The sequence below is a fragment of the Triturus cristatus genome, chromosome 4_1 (genome assembly GCF_964204655.1).
Source record: "Triturus cristatus chromosome 4_1, aTriCri1.1, whole genome shotgun sequence".
Taxonomy (NCBI): domain Eukaryota; kingdom Metazoa; phylum Chordata; class Amphibia; order Caudata; family Salamandridae; genus Triturus; species Triturus cristatus.
This window is the reverse complement of record NC_140585.1, coordinates 1,108,966,802-1,108,986,251: the sequence shown is the minus strand read 5'-3', so window position 1 is coordinate 1,108,986,251 and position 19,450 is coordinate 1,108,966,802. Positions and strand designations below refer to the sequence as shown.

Here is a 19,450-nt window from a genome sequence, read left to right as displayed (position 1 = left end):
ATAGAAAAATTTGCTTAGAAGGCTGTCACCTCAAATGTCCTAATGTGCTGCACCCTTGGGTCCATTATCTTTGCCTGCCAGCGAGTCCTCACTTGTATGTATGATAGCTCACTTTAAATCTAGTGCATTTATCGGTTTTCTGTTTGTGCTTTTGGTTATTATATAAAAGGGGGTACCTGAACAGATTGGTTCACATAAAGAAATTTGTCACAATCTTTGGAATAAAAGCCTTACTAGCTTCATTGGCTCAAATAGCTGTTGCAAGAGCAGTACTAGCACCAGATTAAGATAGGACTGTAAATGGGAGCTGGTGGTGACTTTTGTAGGCAAACTTTGTTTCTTCTAAGAACCATTTGTTCAACTGTGTACAAAAAGATTCTTCCCTCAAGACCCCCAGAAGAATGAGACTAGAGCTGACAAGTGTAACTAAATATAGGAGTAAGATAGTTTAGAGAGAAGCAGGTCCATAACGTATTTAATGGTTCTTCAATCCTCTGTTAAATTCATTTTGTTCACTATTGTATAAATCTAGCACACTTAGCAACATCACACCACCTAGGATAGGCTTTCAGGAAGCCTTTATCAGCACCATACATCTGTCTGGTAGGCCTAGATGTCAAGGGCTTCAGGAGTCAAGATGCCAGGTTGAAGTTTGCTGGCCCTGGGTGACACATTTTCCCTCTAAGGAAACAAATAGTTTACCTGTCGGTGTAGTTTTGCAGCTCTGTGCATTATTCCGCGATCTGGTGGTTGGGTCCGGATTCGTAGTTTTTCTTTTTTTTGTAGCCCAGGTGGGCGTCGATGTCCCACCATTTGGTGTACCTCTTGTGACGTCGGCGTGCTTCCTGCGGAAGTCCCTCCTTTGGGGCGCCATCTTCGGGTTCTTTTTTCCCTTCCTTTCTCTTTTTTTTTTTTTACCCTAGGCGTTAAGTATCTTCCTTATATCTCCTCTCAGTTTTATCCTGTTATTTCAGTCTTTGTCCTTCCACCCTTTTTTCTCCTGCCTCATCTTCCTGGCGGAGGTGGGTGGGTTCGCTAGTGAATCCAGAAAGATCTTCAAGCTGCAAAACTACACCGACAGGTAAACTATTAGTTTTGCAGCGTGAATCTTTCTGGATTCACTATGCTGTGCATAGATTTTGTAGCGGGTGGAAGATGAGCGTTGTTCGTTGAATATATGTTGAAGCACCTTCTGTCCTACTTGTGCTTCCTTGTTCATCTGTATATCCATGCAGTAGTGCTTGGTGAACGTGTGCACAGAGGCCCATGTTACCGCCAGGCATAGGTCTTGAATGGGTGTATTTGCCAGAAAGGCAATTGTTGCTCCCTTCTTCCTTGTGGAGTGGGCCCGTGGCCCCTCGGATAGTTCTTGCCCCACCTGTTTGTGGCAGAATTGTATTGTTAGCGCAATCCATCGTGCGATGGTGCTTTTTGTCGCTGGTCTACCCAGGAAGCTCGTTGCGAACGACACAAAAAACTGTTTGGTTTTCCTGTGTTCTTTTGTCCTCTCGATGTAGTGCATCATCGCCCTTCTAGCGTCTAGAGTGTGCAGTGCCCTTTCTGCGCTTGTTGCTGGGTCCTGAAAGAAACCTGGTATTTGAATTGTTTGATTTAAATGGAATGCTGACACCACCTTTGGCATGAAGTGTGGGTCCGTTCTCATTACGACCCTGTCCTTGTGTATCTGGATGTAGGGCTCTTGCAGCGTTAGCGCTTGCAACTCGCTTACTCTGCGCAGTGAGGTTATTGCCACCAGAAAGGCTGTCTTCATTGTCAGCATTTGGAGGGAGGCCTTGTGCATGGGCTCAAAGGGCGCTTTCATAAGATCCGTCAGGACTATGTTGAGGTTTCATGCCGGAGGTGGCATCCTCTTTGGTGGCGCTATTCTTTTCGCCCCTTCCAGGAATCTCTTTACTACCCGTGACGTAAAGAAGCTTCCTCCAGTCTCACCTAGTGTATAAGCTACGATCGCCGCTAGGTGTACCCTCAGTGACGATGAGCAAAGTTTCGCCTTTAGAAGGTGTGTGAGGTATCTAAGCACCGTTGATTCCTTTGTCATTTTTCCTTGCAGTTTATTTTTGCTGCACCACATTGTGAACCTTTTCCACTTTTCCCCATAATATTTCCGTGTTGTTGGTCTCCTTGCCTCCCGCAGCACCCGCATAGTGCTTGGAGGTAGTTTAAGGTGTGCGAACTCTGTCTTCAGGAGCCAAGCTGCCTGTCCGAGGCTCTCTGGCTATGGGTGTAGAACCTCTCCGTTCTGCATGGAGAGCAAGTCCTTTCTTTTTGCGAATTTGTGTGGAGGTCCCTGTGCCATTTCCACTATTTGTGAGTACCATGTCTGTCTCGCCCACTGTGGTGCCACCAGGATCATTGTCATGTTGCTGGTCTTGCACTTGTTGAGTACCCTGTGCATCAGTGGTATTGGTGGAAAAGCGTATGCAAATGTCCTTGACCAACTTATCCATAGGGCATTCCCCTGGGATTGTTTTTCTGGTTGTCTGGATGGGAAGTTTCGGCATTTTGCATTCAGGCGTGTTGCAAACAGGTCTATTGTCGGTGTACCCCACCTTTTGAATAGCCTTTGCATTTCCTGTCCATTGAGCTTCCACTCGTGGGATGGCGAGGTGTGCCTGCTGAGCCAATCGGCTTCCACATTGTCTTTCCCTGGTAGGTGTATCGCCAGCAGGTCTATTTTGAGTGGGATGGCCCATCTCCAAATCTCTTGTGCCAGAGTTGAAAGGGGGAATGATTACGGTCTTCAATTCCAGTAGTTGATGTGTCTGACCGCATCTGCTGGAGTCCACAGACCCCTCACTCTGAGCTTGTTCATGTGCGCCCCCCATCCTATCTGGGATGCGTCTGTGGTAATGGTCACAGTTGGGCTTGGTGGTGTCAAGGGCTTTCCTACAGTTATGTTCTCCCTGTTCTACCATGCTATCTCCTCTTGCACTGCGTGCATAACAACCACTAGATCCTCCCAACTTCCGTTCGCTTGTGACCATTGTTGTTGCAGCCATTCCTGGAACGTTCTCATGTGAAGCCGTACATTGGGGACTAGGTGAATGCTTGACGCCATCATGCCCATGATCTTGCTCGCTGTTCTCACTGTCAGAGCTCGCCCCTTCTGGTAGAGACGCTTCTCCTTCAGCAGGGCTATCGTTCTCCTGTCGCTGGGCATGACTGTTTTGTCTAAGGTGTTGATCTGCGCTCCTAGGAAGATCTTCACCTGTTCTGGTTCCATTGATGACTTTCCCCAGTGTATCGAGAACCCCAGGCTTGTTAGTGTTCTTGTCACCCGCTCTGCGTGTTCCTTGCACTTGTCGCAAGTACTTGCTTTGATCAGCCAGTCGTCTAGGTAAGGATACACATGAATCCCTTCTCTCCTTAGGTACGCTGCTACTGCTGCAAGGCATTTCGTGAAAACCCTTGGTGCGGACTTTAGACCGAATGCCAGGGTTGTGGAAGCAATGATGGAGTCGGCAGTGACTGATCCCTTGATGTAAGGAGGATCCTGCGAGGAGTGCTTGTACTTCTTTTCCGTTCTGGGTGTGATGGACCGGGATGTTGCTGGGTCCTTAAACGCCTCCTTCCCTTGGTTCATCACGCTTTGGAGCATGGGGAGGAACTGGCTCCTCGTCTGGATGGGGAGCAGAGTCTCGAGTAGGAAATCAGAAATCAGCTTTCGGCTTTTCCTCGTCTAATTTCACTCCAAAAGCCGCTGCAACGCTCTTGACGACCATGTTGTATGCTCCGATGTCTGGCGGCGAAGGCCTCGAAGGATAAGTCTCCACGGGCTCCTCGGGATTTTCAGTGTCGATGTCCTGCCATTCCAGCTCCTTTGTCGTTGACGGCGCCGAGCCGTAGAACGACTGCTGATCCTCTTCTTCATCTTCTCCCTCATAGTAGGGGCCTTCTTCCTCCTCTTCCGGATCCTTCGACAGCTCTTCGGCATCGAATTCTTCCTGTTACTCGATCGACTACCTTAGTCGGTGGGATCGTTGGGATCTTGAATTTCTTCATTTTTTCGTCGAACTCCTTCCTCTGAAGGATGCTCTCCATCTCCATCTCCGCATCCATTTCGGAGACTTGTTTGGCGTCAACCGCAGGTCTCTTCGACAGCTTGCGTCGACGCGGCCTTGTCTTTCGTCGCCGAGAGCCCCACCTCGTGGGCCTGCTTCGACGAACTCTGTCTTTCGGCGGCCTTCGGCACCTGGGAGTCCTTCTCGAAGGATCCGCTGGGCCTTCTGTCCTTGGATCCACTCGCGGTTGTCGAGCTTTTCGGCGCCGGTGTTCCTTTTTAGGACTTTGACTCTGTTTTTCGAGAGTCACTTTCAGATTTTCGGGGCCCTTTCGGGGGTTTCGCACTCGACGTGTCTCTTACCTAGTCTGGCGTTTTCTTATCGTTCGCTGCGACCGTGAAGACATCAGGTCCCTCGGCGATGTTGTCCTCATCGTCGGTGGAGAGGCCCAGATCGTACAGCGACGGGGCCTTACCCTTGCTTTCCATGTTGAAATTGGCTCTCCTCTGTCTATCTCTCACCCGGAGAGTCTTTGGCGTGAATGCGGAACAGGCGTTGCAGTCCTTGCTCTCGTGGTCGATCGGCAGGCAAAGGTTGCACACCGGATGTTGGTCCTCCTGCGCGTACTTGTGGTGACAGTTAGGGCAGAATTTAAATGGTGTCTTGTCCATTGCGCTCAGAGTCCCTGAATGCGCATTTTCCTATGGGCGTCGAAGAATTGAGGATCTCCTCCTTCTTCGCCGTCCCGGCTGTAATTCCTTCCTCTCTGTAGTCTCCTGTAAATTCTCCTTCGATGAAACTTGCGTATTTTCCTTCTTCCTTCGTTTAAAACTCTGGAGCTTCTCAATGACGATCCAGACCCAACGGCGGAAAAAAGAATCTGAAGATGGCGCCCCAAAGGTGGGACTTCCGCAAGAAGCACGAAGACGTCACGAGAGGTGCACCAAATGGAGGGACGTCGACGCCCACCTGGGCTACACAAAAAAAAAAAAAGAAAAAGAAAAAAAAAAAAAGAAAAGAAAGACTACGATCCGGACCCAACCACCAGATCGCGGAATAATGCACAGCATAGTGAATCCAGAAAGATTCACGCTGCAAAAATAGGTTTTGTAAAGGTGGTATTTTATTATCCCATTTCCATTAATCTGAATACCAGTTTTGGCTGGCCCGTTGTCGATCTACCAGAATGCTTACCTGTTTGCATTTGGTGATCACTACTGGTATCAAGGGGGGATGACTGGAAAGGGGGAGGCAAATGTTCTTGATCAATTTATCAACAGTACATTCCCTTGGGATTGGTGGTGTGGAAACCTGGTTGTGGAGTTTTGGCATTTTGTGATGGTGTGTTTTACAAACAGGAGTATTTGTATTTTACTCCAGGTGTGCAGGATTGTGACTAACACAATGGTTACTCACAGGAAGGAGTAGTTTTGCAGCATGAAGAGTTTTCTGGATTCACATGCGGTGCATCATTCCGCCATCTAGTGGTTGGGTCCGGAATAGTCCTTGTTTGGTTTTTTTAGGGCTCGTGCCAGTGTTGCAGTGCGCAGCACTGCTCGTGCAGCGAGAGCTCTTTTGTATGGGGTTTTGAAAGCTGACCACACGCTCATGAGTGTGATCAGGCTTTCGCCGGCAGGCATTGGCTTTCGCGTGTTTGTAAATACAATTTTTTTAAAAGACGCGAATGGCCAAAGGCGGGCGCATGTCCCGCCTTTGCAACGCCCATTCCCGACCGTGTCTAGCACGCGCAGCAGCTCGTGTTCGCCTCGCTGTCGCGCTCCCTTCCCCCACTCCTCTCTGGTGCGCGCGCACCACTGGTTCCCCCACTGCTCGTTTTAGAATCCTGCTAATCCCAGTTTTCGCTCTAGCTCAGTGCAGGGTCTGCGTCAATCTTTTTGCAGCTACTCTTTTGCTGCTATTATCATGAGTGAACAGAGGGTGATGGCCTCAGCGCTGAAGGGTAGGGCTGACTGGAGCATGGGAGGCGGGCGGAAAACCAGCAAAGAAACAGCTTTGTTTGTACAAATAGACAAAAAGGACAGTTTCTCTCATAAAAGTTGCAGTCTGGAATCAATTACATGGCAGTCATGCGAAAAGTAAGATTTCAACCAAACAATAACTTGTAAAATGGAGCGTTTGAGACTTTCAGTGCCAAAGACCGAGATGTCCTTCGCGAACGTCTGAGCCCAGTTTGCTCGGCTCCCTTTCATGCAGCATGTATGGCTGCTCTGTTGAATTGCCACTTGTGACCTGTGTGGTCATCTGTACGCAGATTGAAGTAAAAAGCCCAAAAAATACTCAGTTTGGTCACTTGTGAAATCTAGACACGGCGTGCTTGTTTGAACTTAACAGTGATAGCAAAGGACCCTGTGTACCTTCTATGTGCCCTCCTGGAAGAAATGGAATATTTCGTAATTTGCTTTTGATGGCACTAATGCACAGATCCGGGTGCCACTGTACGGAGATGAGAACACTGCTCTACCGTTCACATTAAGAGACCCTTTTAGTGCTCCTTTTGCTTAAACAATACTCTGCCTTCTCCTGGAACCCTTCCTAATGGTAATGGACGCATGACATCCTGCACTGGTTCATACTTTCATTAATGCTACCTGTTCTTCTGATGGTCGTTTATGGTTATTTTTAGTACATGTCTGTGACTATATGGAGGTGATGTCTGCTGCTGGAAGGATTTCACTACAAACATGGAGGAGAGGTGTGGGGGGGGATGCCCCAGAGTGATATGAAGATGTGCTGGAGGACTAGCAGGAGATTGATATGTGATACTGGGTGATTGGAAATGGGAACTGTTACCCCAATAGATCTTTAAAGTAGGAGGAAGGGTTCACTGTCCTCTGTTCAGAATGGAGCATTAAAAGAAATGGCATGAAAACCTTGGAGTTGGTTGCAGCATTTGCTCGGGAAGCTGCTTGCCCCATCGATGGCTGTTGCAATGAGAAATGTAAGCAGATTCTGATAACTAAAGCTGCTGCGACACTTTCTTCACTCACTGTTCAAAGAGCTTGCAGGCTTCTGGTGCAAAGCAGAAGTCGAATAGTTTCTTACCTGTCGGTGTAGTTTTGCAGCTTGAAGATCTTTCTGGATTCACTATGCTGTGCATTATTCCGCGATCTTGTGGTTGGGTCCAGATTCGTAGTCTTTTCTTTGTTTTTTTTTTGTTTTTTTGTAGCCCAGGTGGGCGTCGACGACCACCATTTGGTGCACCTCCCGTGACGTCGTCGTGCTTCCTGCGGAAGTCCCACCTTTGGGGCGCCATCTTCGGGTTCTTTTTTTTTTTCTTTTTTTAACCCTAGGCGATTGATTAATTCTTCTTGTCCATTTTTCTGTAATTTTTCATTCCTTTCGATCTTTTCCATTTCACCCCCTCTTCCTCCAGCCTCATCTTCCTGGCGGAGGTGGGTGGGTTCGCTAGTGAATCCAGAAAGATCTTCAAGCTGCAAAACTACACCGACAGGTAAGAAACTATTCGTTTTGCAGCGTGAATCTTTCTGGATTCACTATGCTGTGCATAGACTTTGTAGCGGTTTTCCTAATTTTGTGGCGGCTGGGTGGTAGATGAGCGTTGGTAGTTGAAAATGTGTTGAAGCACCTTCTGTCCAACCTGTGCTTCCTTGTTCATCTGAATGTCCACGCCGTAGTGTTTTGTGAACGTGTGCACAGATGCCCAAGTTGCCGCCAGACATATGTCCTGGATGGGCGTGTTTGCCAGGAAGGCAACAGTGGCCCCCTTCTTCCTTGTGGAGTGAGCCTGAGGCCCCTCCGCTAGCTCCTGTCCAGCCTGTTTGTGGCAGAATTGAATAGTGAGGGCAATCCATCTAGCGATGGTGCTCTTAGTCACTGGCCTACCCATGAAGCTAGTAGCAAAGGACACAAACAGCTGCTTCGACTTCCTGAGTTCCTTGGTTCTCTCAATGTAGTGCATCACCGCTCTTCTCGCGTCGAGGGTGTGCAGAGCCCTTTCTGCGTTCGAAGTCGGGTTTTGGAAGAAACTCTGTATCTGAATACTCTGGTTCATGTGGAACGCCGACACCACCTTGGGCATGAAGTGTGGGTCTGTTCTCAGGACTATTCTGTCCTTGTGAATCTGAATGTAGGGTTCCTGTAGTGTTAGTGCTTGAAGCTCGCTCACCCTGCGTAGTGAGATTATGGCCACCAGAAAGGCCGTTTTAATCGTCAACATCTGCAGTGTGGCCTTGTGAATGGGTTCAAACGGTGCCTTCATGAGCTCCGTCAGAACCACGTTCAGATTCCATGCCGGTGGCGGCAACCTTTTCGGGGGGGCCATCCTTTTGGCTCCTTCCATGAATCTCTTCACCACCTGCGAGGTGAAGAAACTTCCACCCTTTTCACCTCTGGTGTAGGCCACGATTGCCGCTAGGTGTACCCTTAGGGAGCTCGAGCAGAGGTTACTCTTTAGAAGGTGTGTGAGGTATCTCAGTACTGTTGAGTCTCTTGTCATTCTGTTTTGCAGGCCCTTTTTCCTGCACCACACAGTGAATCTCTTCCATTTTGCGCTGTAGCATTTTCGTGTAGTTGGTTTCCTTGCCTCCCGTAGCACTCGCATAGTGCTCGGAGGCAATCTTAGGTGTGCGAACTCTAGGTCTTCAGGAGCCATGCCGCCAGGTTGAGGGTCTCTGGCTCTGGGTGCAGGACCTCTCCGTTTTGCATTGAGAGCAGGTCCTTCCTCCTCTCGAACCTGTATGGATTGCCTTGTGCCATTTCTTGAATTTGTGAGAACCATGTCTGACTCGCCCACTGCGGAGCCACTAGGATCAGAGTCATGTTGCTGGTTCTGCACTTGTCGAGCACTCTGTGCAACAGGGGTATCGGTGGAAAGGCGTAGGCAAATGTCCTCGACCAGCTTATCCATAGGGCATTTCCCTGGGATCGCTGATCTGGTTGCCTGGATGCGAAGCTTTGGCATTTTGCATTGTGGCGTGTTGCAAATAGGTCTATTGTGGGAGTTCCCCATCTCCGGAAGAGTTTCTCCGTTTCCTGGCCATTGAGCTCCCACTCGTGCGATGCCGAGGTCTGCCTGCTTAGCCAGTCTGCCTCCACATTGTCCTTCCCCGGTAGGTGAATTGCCAGTAGATCTATCCTGAGAGCTATGGCCCATCTCCAAATCTCCTGAGCTAGAGAGGAGAGAGGGAACGACTGTGTCCCCCTTGCTTGTTGATGTAGAACATTGCCGTGGTGTTGTCTGTTTGAACCAACACCCTCTGGTTGTACAGGTGCCTCTGGAATGCTTTCAGGGCTAGCAGGATTGTTTTCAACTCGAGGTAGTTGATATGGCGAACCGCATCTGCTGGAGCCCACAGACCCCTCACTCTGAGGTTGTCCATGTGCGCTCCCCATCCCTTTTGCGATGCGTCCGTGGTAATGGTCACTGTTGGGATTGGTGGTGTCAGGCTTCTCCCTGCTGTCATGTTGTCTCTGTTCCACCAAGTTATCTCCTCCTGCACTGCGTGCGTAACAACCACTAGATCCTCCCAACTCCCGTTTGCTTGTGACCATTGCTGTTGTAGCCATTCCTGTAATGGTCTCATGTGCAGGCGTACATTCAGCACCAGCTGGATACACGACGCCATCATCCCCATCATCTTGCTCACAGCCCTCACTGTCAGAGCTCGCCCCTTCTGGTAGAGCCGCGTCTCCTTCAGTAGTGCATCTGTCCTCCTGTCGCTGGGCACTACTGTACTGTTGAGGGAGTTGATTTTCGCCCCCAGGAAAATCTTCACCTGTTCCGGTTCCAGCGATGACTTGCCCCAGTGGATCGAGAACCCCAGATTCGTGAGGGTGTCTGTTATGCGTTTTGCGTGCTTCTCGCACTTCTCGCGTGAGTTTGCCTTGACCAGCCAGTCGTCTAAGTAGGGGTAGACATGGATTCCCTGTCTTCGTAGGTGGGCCGCGACCGCCGACAGGCATTTTGTAAAGACCCTTGGTGCCGATTTTAATCTGAAGGCCAGGGTTGTGAACTGGTAGTGTTCCTGTTCGATGTTGAATCTTAGAAGGCCCTTGTGTCTTCTGTTTATTGGGATGTGAAGGTAGGCATCCTTGAGGTCCACGGTGACCATGAAGTCCCAGTCTCTTATTTGGGGCAGTACCTCCTGCAGCGAAGTCATTTTGAACTTCTGCGTTCTGATGAACTTGTTTAGGTAACGCAGGTCCAGGATGAGTCTGAGGTTTCCGTCTACTTTCGGGACCACGAAGTAGTTTGAGTAGACCCCTTTGTTGCGTTCTCTGAACGGCACTGCCTCTATGGCTCTCTTTTCTAGAAGTTTCCGTGTTTCTTCTCTGAGTAGTGCCAGTTCTTGGGCCGATCTCGGTCTTCCCCTTGGTTTCCTGTTTGGAGGTCTTTTCTCCAAATCTACGCAGTATCCGTACTGCAGGATGTTCCGTATCCACTGGTCTGTGGTTATACGCCGCCACTCCTGAAGGTAGAACCTCAGTCTTCCGCCTACTGGTGTTGTATGCTCGTAGGCTTTTGAATATTCTCTTCCCCCTGATGTTACTTTTTTGCGCCTCACCCTTGGGGGCATGACGAGGGTAGGCGTCCTCTTGCGTGCTGAGTCACTTTGATGAGGGCTGTTCGCCCCCTCTCCTCCTTTGGCCACGTCCGTTCCCTCTCCCGCGAAAGGACTGGCCCCGAGGTTGGTACTGCCAGTTTTGCTTCTGCTGACCTTGTCCGTGACTTTCACCCTGCTGACCTTGCTGGAACGTCTGGTGCGACGGCCCCTGCTGGCTTCCTCCCCTACCGTAGGGTCTCCTCGAGGGATTGCCTCGCCTCATTCCCCTCAGCTGTAGGGCCCCCATGGACCTCGCCGTTTCGTTTTCTTTTTTCAGCTGGGTGAGCTTCTCGTCCACTGTTGCTCCGAACAGTGTCTCTCCGTTGAAGGGGGTGCCAAGGATGTTGTTCTGCACCTCCGGTTTGAATCCCGAGATTCTTAGCCATGCATGCCTTCTCTCGGTGACCCCTATGGCCATGAATCTTGCTGAAGTCTCTGCCCCGTCTAACGCCGTCTTTATACAGGAGTTGGCGATGTTCTTGCCTTCGTCTATCAGGTGTGAGGCTCTCTGGCGGTATTCTTCGGGGAGGTGCTTTACTAGCTCCCCCATCTCGTCCCAGTGCTGGTACTGGTGTCTATTGAGGAGTGCATTGGAATTCGCCATGCGCCAGTGCATTGCGGCGTTCCTCTCGACCTTTCTTCCTGTGAGGTCTATCCTCCTGCTCTCCTTATCAGGTGGTGGGCCCGAAGTTGCTGGTACGTTGGTCCTTCTCCTGGCCGTGGAAGCTATGATGGAGTCGGCGGTCACGCTACCCTTGATGTAAGGGGGGTCCAGGGAAGAGTGCTTATATTTCTTTTCTGTCCTGGGCGTGATCGACCGCCAGGTCGCTGGTTCCTTGAAGGCTTCTCTCCCCTGATTCATCACACTTTGTAGCATGGGGAGGAACTGGCTCCTTGTCTGGATGGGGAGCAGGGTCTCGAGGAGGAAATCGGCTTTCGGCTTCTCCTCGTCGAGTTTGACGCCGAAGGCTGTTGCTGCGCTCCTGACCACCATATTGTACACCCCGATGTCGTCGGGTGGCGACGGCCTCGAAGGGTACGTGTCCACGGGCTCCTCCGGGTTTTCGGTGTCGAGATCCTGCCATTCGATGTCGTGGCTGGTAGATGGCGCCGAGTCGTAGAACGACTGTTGGTCTTCTTCCTCGGCTTCTCCATCATAATAGGCCTCTTCTTCCTCTTCGAGATCCCTTGTTAGTCCTTCGGTGTCAAATTCGTCCTCGACCTCGACGACGTCTGCTGATGAAACCGTTGGAATCTTGAATTCCTTCATCTTGGCGTCGAACTCCTTCTTCCTTTGAAGGATGTTCTCCATTTCGGCCTCGAGCCGCCTCTTCTTTTTCTCCATCTCGGAGATGCTTTCGGCGTCGACCGCGGGTCTTTTCGATGAAACTTGCGTCGACGTCGACCGTTCTTTCAGCGTCGATCGGCCCATTTCCTGGGTTGTCTTCGACGACCCTTGCTTTTCGGCGTCTTTCGGCACCAGGGAGTCCTTTTCTAAGGATCCGCTCGGCCTCTTGTCCATGGTTCCCCCTTTGGTCGTCGAAGTTTTCGGCGCCGGGGCTCCCTTCGTGGACTTAGACTCTGATTTTCTCGAGTCACCCTCGTGTTTGAGGTACTTTGTTTTGCGCTCGACGATTCTCTTACCTAGTCTTCTTTTTTCTTGTCGGTCTCTACGACCGTGAAGTTTTCGGCTGTCTCGGCGACGTTGTCCTAGTCGTCCGTGGAGAGGCCCAGATCGTAGAGCGACGGGGCCTTACCCTTGCCCTCCATGCTGGCGTTGGCTCTTCTCTGCCGATCTCTCACCCTGAGCGTCTTCGGCGCGAAGGCTGAGCAGGCGTTGCAGTCCTTACTCTGGTGTTCGACCGGAAGGCAGAGGTTGCAGACCGGATGCTGGTCCTTCTGCGCGAACTTGTGATGGCAGTTTGGGCAGAACTTGAATGGCGTCTTTTCCATTGCGCTCAGGGCCTCTGAGTGCGCATTCTCCATGGTCGTCGAAGAATAAGGGCGCTGAACCTCCTTTCTTCACGCTCCTGATGAAATCTCTTCCTTTCCTGTGATATCCTCTAGTATTTATCGACGAAACTCGCTTTTCTTTCTTCTTCCTTCGAGTGTAATTCTGGAGCTTCCCGATGACGATCCAGACCCAACGGCGGAAAAAAGAATCTGAAGATGGCGCCCCAAAGGTGGGACTTCCGCAGGAAGCACGACGACGTCACGGGAGGTGCACCAAATGGTGGTCGTCGACGCCCACCTGGGCTACAAAAAAAAAAAAAAAAAAAAAACAAAGAAAAGACTACGAATCCGGACCCAACCACAAGATCGCGGAATAATGCACAGCATAGTGAATCCAGAAAGATTCACGCTGCAAAACTCCTTCTTCCTCTGAAGGATGTTCTCCATTTCGGCCTCGAGCCGCCTCTTCTTTTTCTCCATCTCGGAGATGCTTTCGGCGTCGACCGCGGGCCTCTTCGACGGAACTTGCGTCGACGCCGACCTGTCCTTCTGCGTCGAGCGCCCCATTTCATGGGTTGTCTTCGACGAACCTTGCCTTTCGGCGTCTTTCGGCACCAGGGAGTCCTTTTCGAAGGATCCGCTCGGCCTCTTGTCCATGGTTCCCCCCTTGGTCGTCGAAGTTTTTGGCGCCGGGGCTCCCTTCGTGGACTTTGACTCAGATTTTCTCGAGTCACCCTCGGGTTTGAGGCATTTTCGTGTGTTTTGAGCTCGACTATTCTCTTACATAGTCTTCATTTTTCTTGTCGGTCTCTACGACCGTGAAGTTTGCGGGTCCCTCGGCGACGTTGTCCTCATAGTCTGTGGAGAGGCCCAGATCGTAGAGCGACGGGGCCTTACCCTTGCCATCCATGCTGGCGTTGGCTCTTCTCGGACGTTCTCTCACCCGGAGCGTCTTCGGCGCGAAGGCTGAGCAGGCGTTGCAGTCCTTGCTCTGGTGGTCGACCGGTAGGCAGAGGTTGCAGACCGGATGCTGGTCCTTCTGCGCTAACTTGTGGTGGCAGTTAGGGCAGAACTTGAATGGCGTCTTGTCCATTGCGCTCAGGGCCTCTGAGTGCGCATTCTCCAAGGGCGTCGAAAAAAAAGGCGGAACACTTCCTTCTTCGCGCTCCTGATGTGATATATTCCTTTCCTGTGATATCTTCGTAGTTATTTATCGACGAAACTCGCTTTTCCTTCTTCCTTCGATTGTAATTCTGGAGCTTTCCGATGACGATCCAGACCCAACGGCGGAAAAAAGAATCTGAAGATGGCGCCCCAAAGGTGGGACTTCCGCTGGAAGCACGACGACGTCACGGGAGGTGCACCAAATGGTGGGTCGTCGCCGCCCACCTGGGCTACAAAAAAAAAAAAAAAACAAAGAAAAGACTACGAATCCGGACCCAACCACAAGATCGCGGAATAATGCACAGCATAGTGAATCCAGAAAGACTCACGCTGCAAAACTTATATAGTGACCACTTCCGCCTAAGCTTTCCATCGACTTTCGAAACCCCTTAAGATTGTCTATATTAATTTACCTCATTGCATGATGGGCCCAGTGAATGAGAAGCATCACAGGCGCACTGCTCGCAACCAGTTCCACTAGCCAATTTCCAAGTGTTCGGTGCACAGCGATCACAGTTCAGGCCAATCACATTTGGAAGACACTTGCACTGCCCAGTAGTTTGGTTGCACTGACAGCCGTCTCCACTGCAGTGTTCCTGCACAGTACCCAGGTAATTGCAAACACACCCTGGAAAGAAAAGATGCAAGAGAGGTAAACTAAAGAGAGAAATGCTAAAAATAGGAACAGAAGCAAAAGCTTAGAGGTTCATTCAGAGAAGAGAACAGTGAAAATATCTTTCTTTGTATGACTGGAACGGCTAAACCTCGTAAATTGCACCAAATCAAATATAAAGAAAGCAATAATTCAAATGAAAATCACACATTTTCAAAAATACTTTTGCAAACAACTTAGATACACATGCTAGCACCATGAGCGCATAGGTTCTGTGAGGCATTTACTAACATGCCAAGATCAAGGGTGTCCAAAGTGGGTCCAGGAGAACAGGATCCAAGATTTTCCCAATAATCACATAGGGGACATTTACAATGTATCTGAATGTACCTCATTTGGATAGTAAGCAATTATTTTAAAAATCTGTCCAGGAATCCGTCATCGTGGACCATAGTTGGACACCCGTTTTCTGGATAATTACTTCAAAAACATATTCCAATTATCCCTTTCAGGAACAGTTTTTACATCTGAAAACAAGAATCTCTGGGGTCAAAAATTGTCATAGCACAAATATTTTTGAATAGCGAAGCAACAATTGTGCAGAAAAAAGTTTTTAAAATGCCCTTGCATAGACCTGGTAAAATACTAAAAGACGTGGAAGGGCCGACACAACAAGTAAGAACAAACGGTGCCAGTGGCAACTTCCTGTAACAGTCATTCACATTAAGCCTCTTGGACTGTACCGTGCTGTTCCTTTGCGGCAGGAGGATATTTGTCAAGAAAAGTGAAAAAAAGACAATGAACACACATGAAAAGAGTAACAATTCTTATTCACATAAGGCAAACTAAAAAAAGCAAAGCTAACAAAGCATAGAAACAACACAATTTAGCTCTAAATTTATTTGTAGCTCATGACCAAGACTTCTCTTTCAGCTTCCCCTTCCATTTTAGTGCAGCGTTTATATGGCCCTTCCTACCCTTATGTGAGAGTGCATCTGTTAGACCTTAAGCCAACAAGAAGGCAGCATTATTTATTTCACCCGTCAGTTTCCTCGAATGTAGCACAGTTTTACATGGGGAATATTAGAAATGTTTGGGCATGAAGCCTGGAGGCTTTTTTTGCCAGTTCAGATGTAAAACGTTGTCTAGTTTAACTCGTCATTTTCAGGCTCTGCGTGGTTGGTCTTGTATCACCGGTCTAGTGTTTAATATGTTTAAAACCCCAACGCTATCAATTCTGGAAGTCACATAGGTTATATCTTGGTTTTAGCCCGAGAAAGAATAGGGGCTCTTCAATACAGTTTTTATTTTTCATTTCCACCCTCCTCCTTTCTTCTATTCATTGCTGATGAAAATCGTAAAATTATAAACAGCTGTAGTATTGTCTGAATGGTTTAATATCCTTGTTGGCTTAAATGTCACTTTGCTGTAATTATAGTTACTTGTGCGTGCCCACATTCCAAATAAAGCTGACTAAAGACAAGTAAAAAAAAAAAAATCTTCAATCTTCCCGTTAAAGTGTCTATTATTATATATTTGTGAATTAAATAAAATATTTCATGTTTAAGTATGTTTGATTTTCTGCCGGTTTTTATATTTTTGTGCATATTACTTGGTTAAAATCCTAGAAATTGTTGTGGACGGGGTCCTCACCTACAAGCAGTGATTTACCTGGGGTCTTCAGAAAGTTAAAGAGTTAAGAACCTATGACCTAGTCTCTTAACCATAAACATTACAACACCGGAGTCGCTGGTTTACAAAGCACAGAACAGAGATGATCTGAGGGGGCAGGAATATTATACAAAATATATTAATATTGATTAGAAAGTTTTAATGGCCTGGTTTATTCACCCGTTGTGTAGCAATCAACTAGTGTGATACTTCCTTCCACAGCTACAAGTTTTCATGATCAAAAACAGAGTTTAATGGTACCATCAACAGTACAGGTTGAAAAAGATATGAAACCGGTAAGAATATTTGAACATTGAGAAAATGCTCATCCCGTTCTGGTGCACTGTAGGAAACTGGGCTTTTGTTGCACTCATACCCCCACTTTTTGCCCCCTTTTTAGCTACTGGCTGCTGATTTTCAACTCTGACAGTGCCCGCTAACCAGACCTCAGTGCCAGTGCTCCTTCCCCAAAACAAGATGTAGTCTAGTTATGCTACAATTGGCTTAGGACTTTAGCACCCCTGTAAGTCCCTAGTAAATGGTACCTCTGGTACGTAGGGCCTGGGTGTTAGAGGGTCCCAAAGGGCTGCAGCATCTCTTATGCCACCCTAAGAGACCTACACACACATCCACACAGATGGCCATCGTAGATTGCGGGGTATGGTAAAAGCATGGGTGAAAATATGACATGACACACCCATGTGTCATGCCAAACTAACTGCTCTCCCACACCACAACAAAAGAGAGCATTTGGGGTGTCATGTGTGCCTCTAATTCCGTTGGGGTTTGCCTAGACTCTTTACACCTAGTACCTCTTTTTGGTTGACTATATGAAGAGCCAGCTTCCTACATGCACCAGAAAAAAACAGACAACCACCAAACCATTGTTCAATGCTGCAAATTCATCTTAAAGCTGGCAAAAGAAAAAAAAAAAAGAAAAAAAAAAAAAGTACTGAATTTTTTGATCCATACAAATGGTGACCAAAAAAGAACAAGTGGTTGCTTACTTCGGCAGTCCTGCCTCACAGCATCGCCGTAATAACCAAGTTTACAGTGACCGCAGTCCTGGCCCTCTGTGTGATAGAGGCACTTCAGGCACATTCCAGATAGCTTGTCGCAGGCCTCTGGGTCAGTCATGTCAATGTTGTTGTTGCACTGGCACCGCTGGCAGATACCGCCAACCTCAAGCAGGTTTCCATAATACCCAGAGTCACATTCATCGCATCGGACTCCTATAAAATGAAAGTACAAGACAATAAGTTGTTGCTTGACAAAAATAATGAATCTTTAAATAAACAGGAAAACGCCATCCCTAAAATACTGCACTTAATATGTATTTTTTCAAACGTGCCTTAGAATAAATGCATGAATCAATAATAAATGTCCTGGTGAGGGAATTTTTCCTGTCTGTTGTACCCTTCTTTTTTGTTCAGCCATCGTATTTCTTTTGTGCCTTTTTATTAAATATTTTTTTCTTCCTGGCAAAGCTCTCCGTGCCCCCTTTCACATTTTCTTTTCTCTTTTTTCCACGTTCACCCATCTTCATAACTCTTTTTCTTATTTTCTTCTTTTTACCAGCATGTTTGTTGTCCTGATATTTTTCTAACCTATTTTTAGCAATTCATTATTTTTTTTAATTTTTTTTTTTAAATCAAAGTTATGAATGTTTTATAGCTGCAACATTCAAAAACCCCATAACACAAGAGGTAAGTGATTAATTTGTGCAGCACTTAAAACTCGGATAAAAATATTCTGTGTTGAATTAACATACACATTCGATTACGTCCACACAAGTTTATATTTTGTTATTTGTATTTATATAAAATGCATTGCACTAATGGGAAAGCCTTGCAGCGACAAACAGACAGTCCAACAAGCATACATGCAGGCTAAGATATGTATGCATAGGGGACAAATGGGTACTATTTTCACCTCACCCAAATAACGAGCCTATAACAGTTTTCATCCAGTACTAAGAACAGACAAAAATGCAACCCGTCTGAAATAAATGTAAATGTTCAAGCTGGTTGCCTTGGGTTTCAAAATATGGTTTCATTATCAAGTATCATGGCCTAGTATGTACTTAAAATTGGAGCCATCGCCACAAGGGAGGCAATTGTTCTAAAGCCTTGAGCGCACCATTTTATCTAAAAGATAGCCTGCCTGGAAGCTCAGCACTGTCTGGCTCCCCCAGAGACTCTCTAGGAAATGCTTTCTTGCATTTGCGTCAGCACGAATATCTGTAATCAAGCACTACATGCCTTATCGTGTAATGTTGGACTCTAACTTTGCAGCAGAAGCCAACTATAAACGCTGGAGAATGTGCGGTTTACAAAAAAAGCCTCAAATGTTTTTATCTTCGTGACTAATACATAGGTATGCAGCGCGCAGTCCTGCCGCTTTAGTATTTGCTGTAGTCCAAAAAGATTTAGTTGACTAGTTGCAAGACTCCATAGGCACTGTAACTAGTCAAAGCAGGGAAAGAAAAACTTGCAGGTCACCTTAACTAATATTGAACTAGTTTTATTGCTGGTTTGTATTATTTGTATAGCGATATATGGCCACTAGTGTGGCTGTGTAGGGCCTAGTACGTGCTCAAGATTTATTTAAAATAGTGTCAGATGGACATTATCATTTTATTAACACTTTGATCCGCGTGGCCATAGCTTTGGGGGATGTGAAAAGCAGCTTTTTTTAAGTTGCTGCAGTGATCAGAGAGGGACTACCACAGAACCAGTTGTTGGAAAGTAAAACACTTCAATCCCCTTGTAGTATGCATGTATGTGTGGGAGTATTTATGTAGTATCTGTATAGCACAAACCTAGCCAAAAGGTGCTCTGCACAGTCAATTGCAAGCATAGAGACAGAGTCTTTAGAGAGGTAGCTGGGTTCCCGGAGTAGAAGTGTATTGTTAATGCATTGCAATTCAGTGTGTTTTCAACTCTTGCATTGGGGTGGTCCTGATGGATAGGGGGCTGTTCCATATCCAGATTGCAAAAGGCCTGCTATCTTGATTTTTCATTTTCACACTTTAGTCTCCAGAATGATGGTATCCTGACAGAGCAGAGCGACGCCAGAGGACCAGAGATGGTGAGCTTGTCTGTAAGATAAATAGATGTGTTGGTCGGGATGGATTTGTTAATGATGCATCTGTTTTTGAAGATGGTGTGGCATGGCAAGCGGAGCCAATGAAGTTGCATCACAATTGGGGTGATGTGTATTTCTTCAGGCTCTGAATGAGCTATGCTAATGTGTGGATGCCGTTAAGCAGCGGCAGAGTCTAGACCAGAGGTCTTCAAACTTTTTTAGGCCAAGCTTTTTTGGAGTCGGGCCCCCATAACTAAAATATCTGAAAGTTGGGATTTAGTATCTTTGACAACCAGTTTAATCCTGTGGTGTTAGTTGAGAACTAATTTTCACAACAGGGAAACAGAGTTTTTTTT

At 47.6% G+C, this 19,450-nt stretch overlaps 1 protein-coding gene across 3 annotated transcripts in view; it reads right to left on the bottom strand.

The window, feature by feature from the left end:
- Positions 1-19,450, bottom strand: part of LAMB1 (laminin subunit beta 1) — a 359,541-nt gene that overhangs the window by 92,581 nt on the left and 247,510 nt on the right. For all 3 annotated transcript variants that reach the window (XM_085654111.1, XM_085654112.1, XM_085654110.1), the window contains exons 21-22: positions 17,015-17,239; positions 14,137-14,351 (exon numbers count right to left, since the gene is read on the bottom strand). In XM_085654111.1, coding sequence (XP_085510237.1) covers positions 14,137-14,351; positions 17,015-17,239 — 440 coding nt within the window. The remainder of the gene's footprint in view (positions 1-14,136; positions 14,352-17,014; positions 17,240-19,450) is intronic.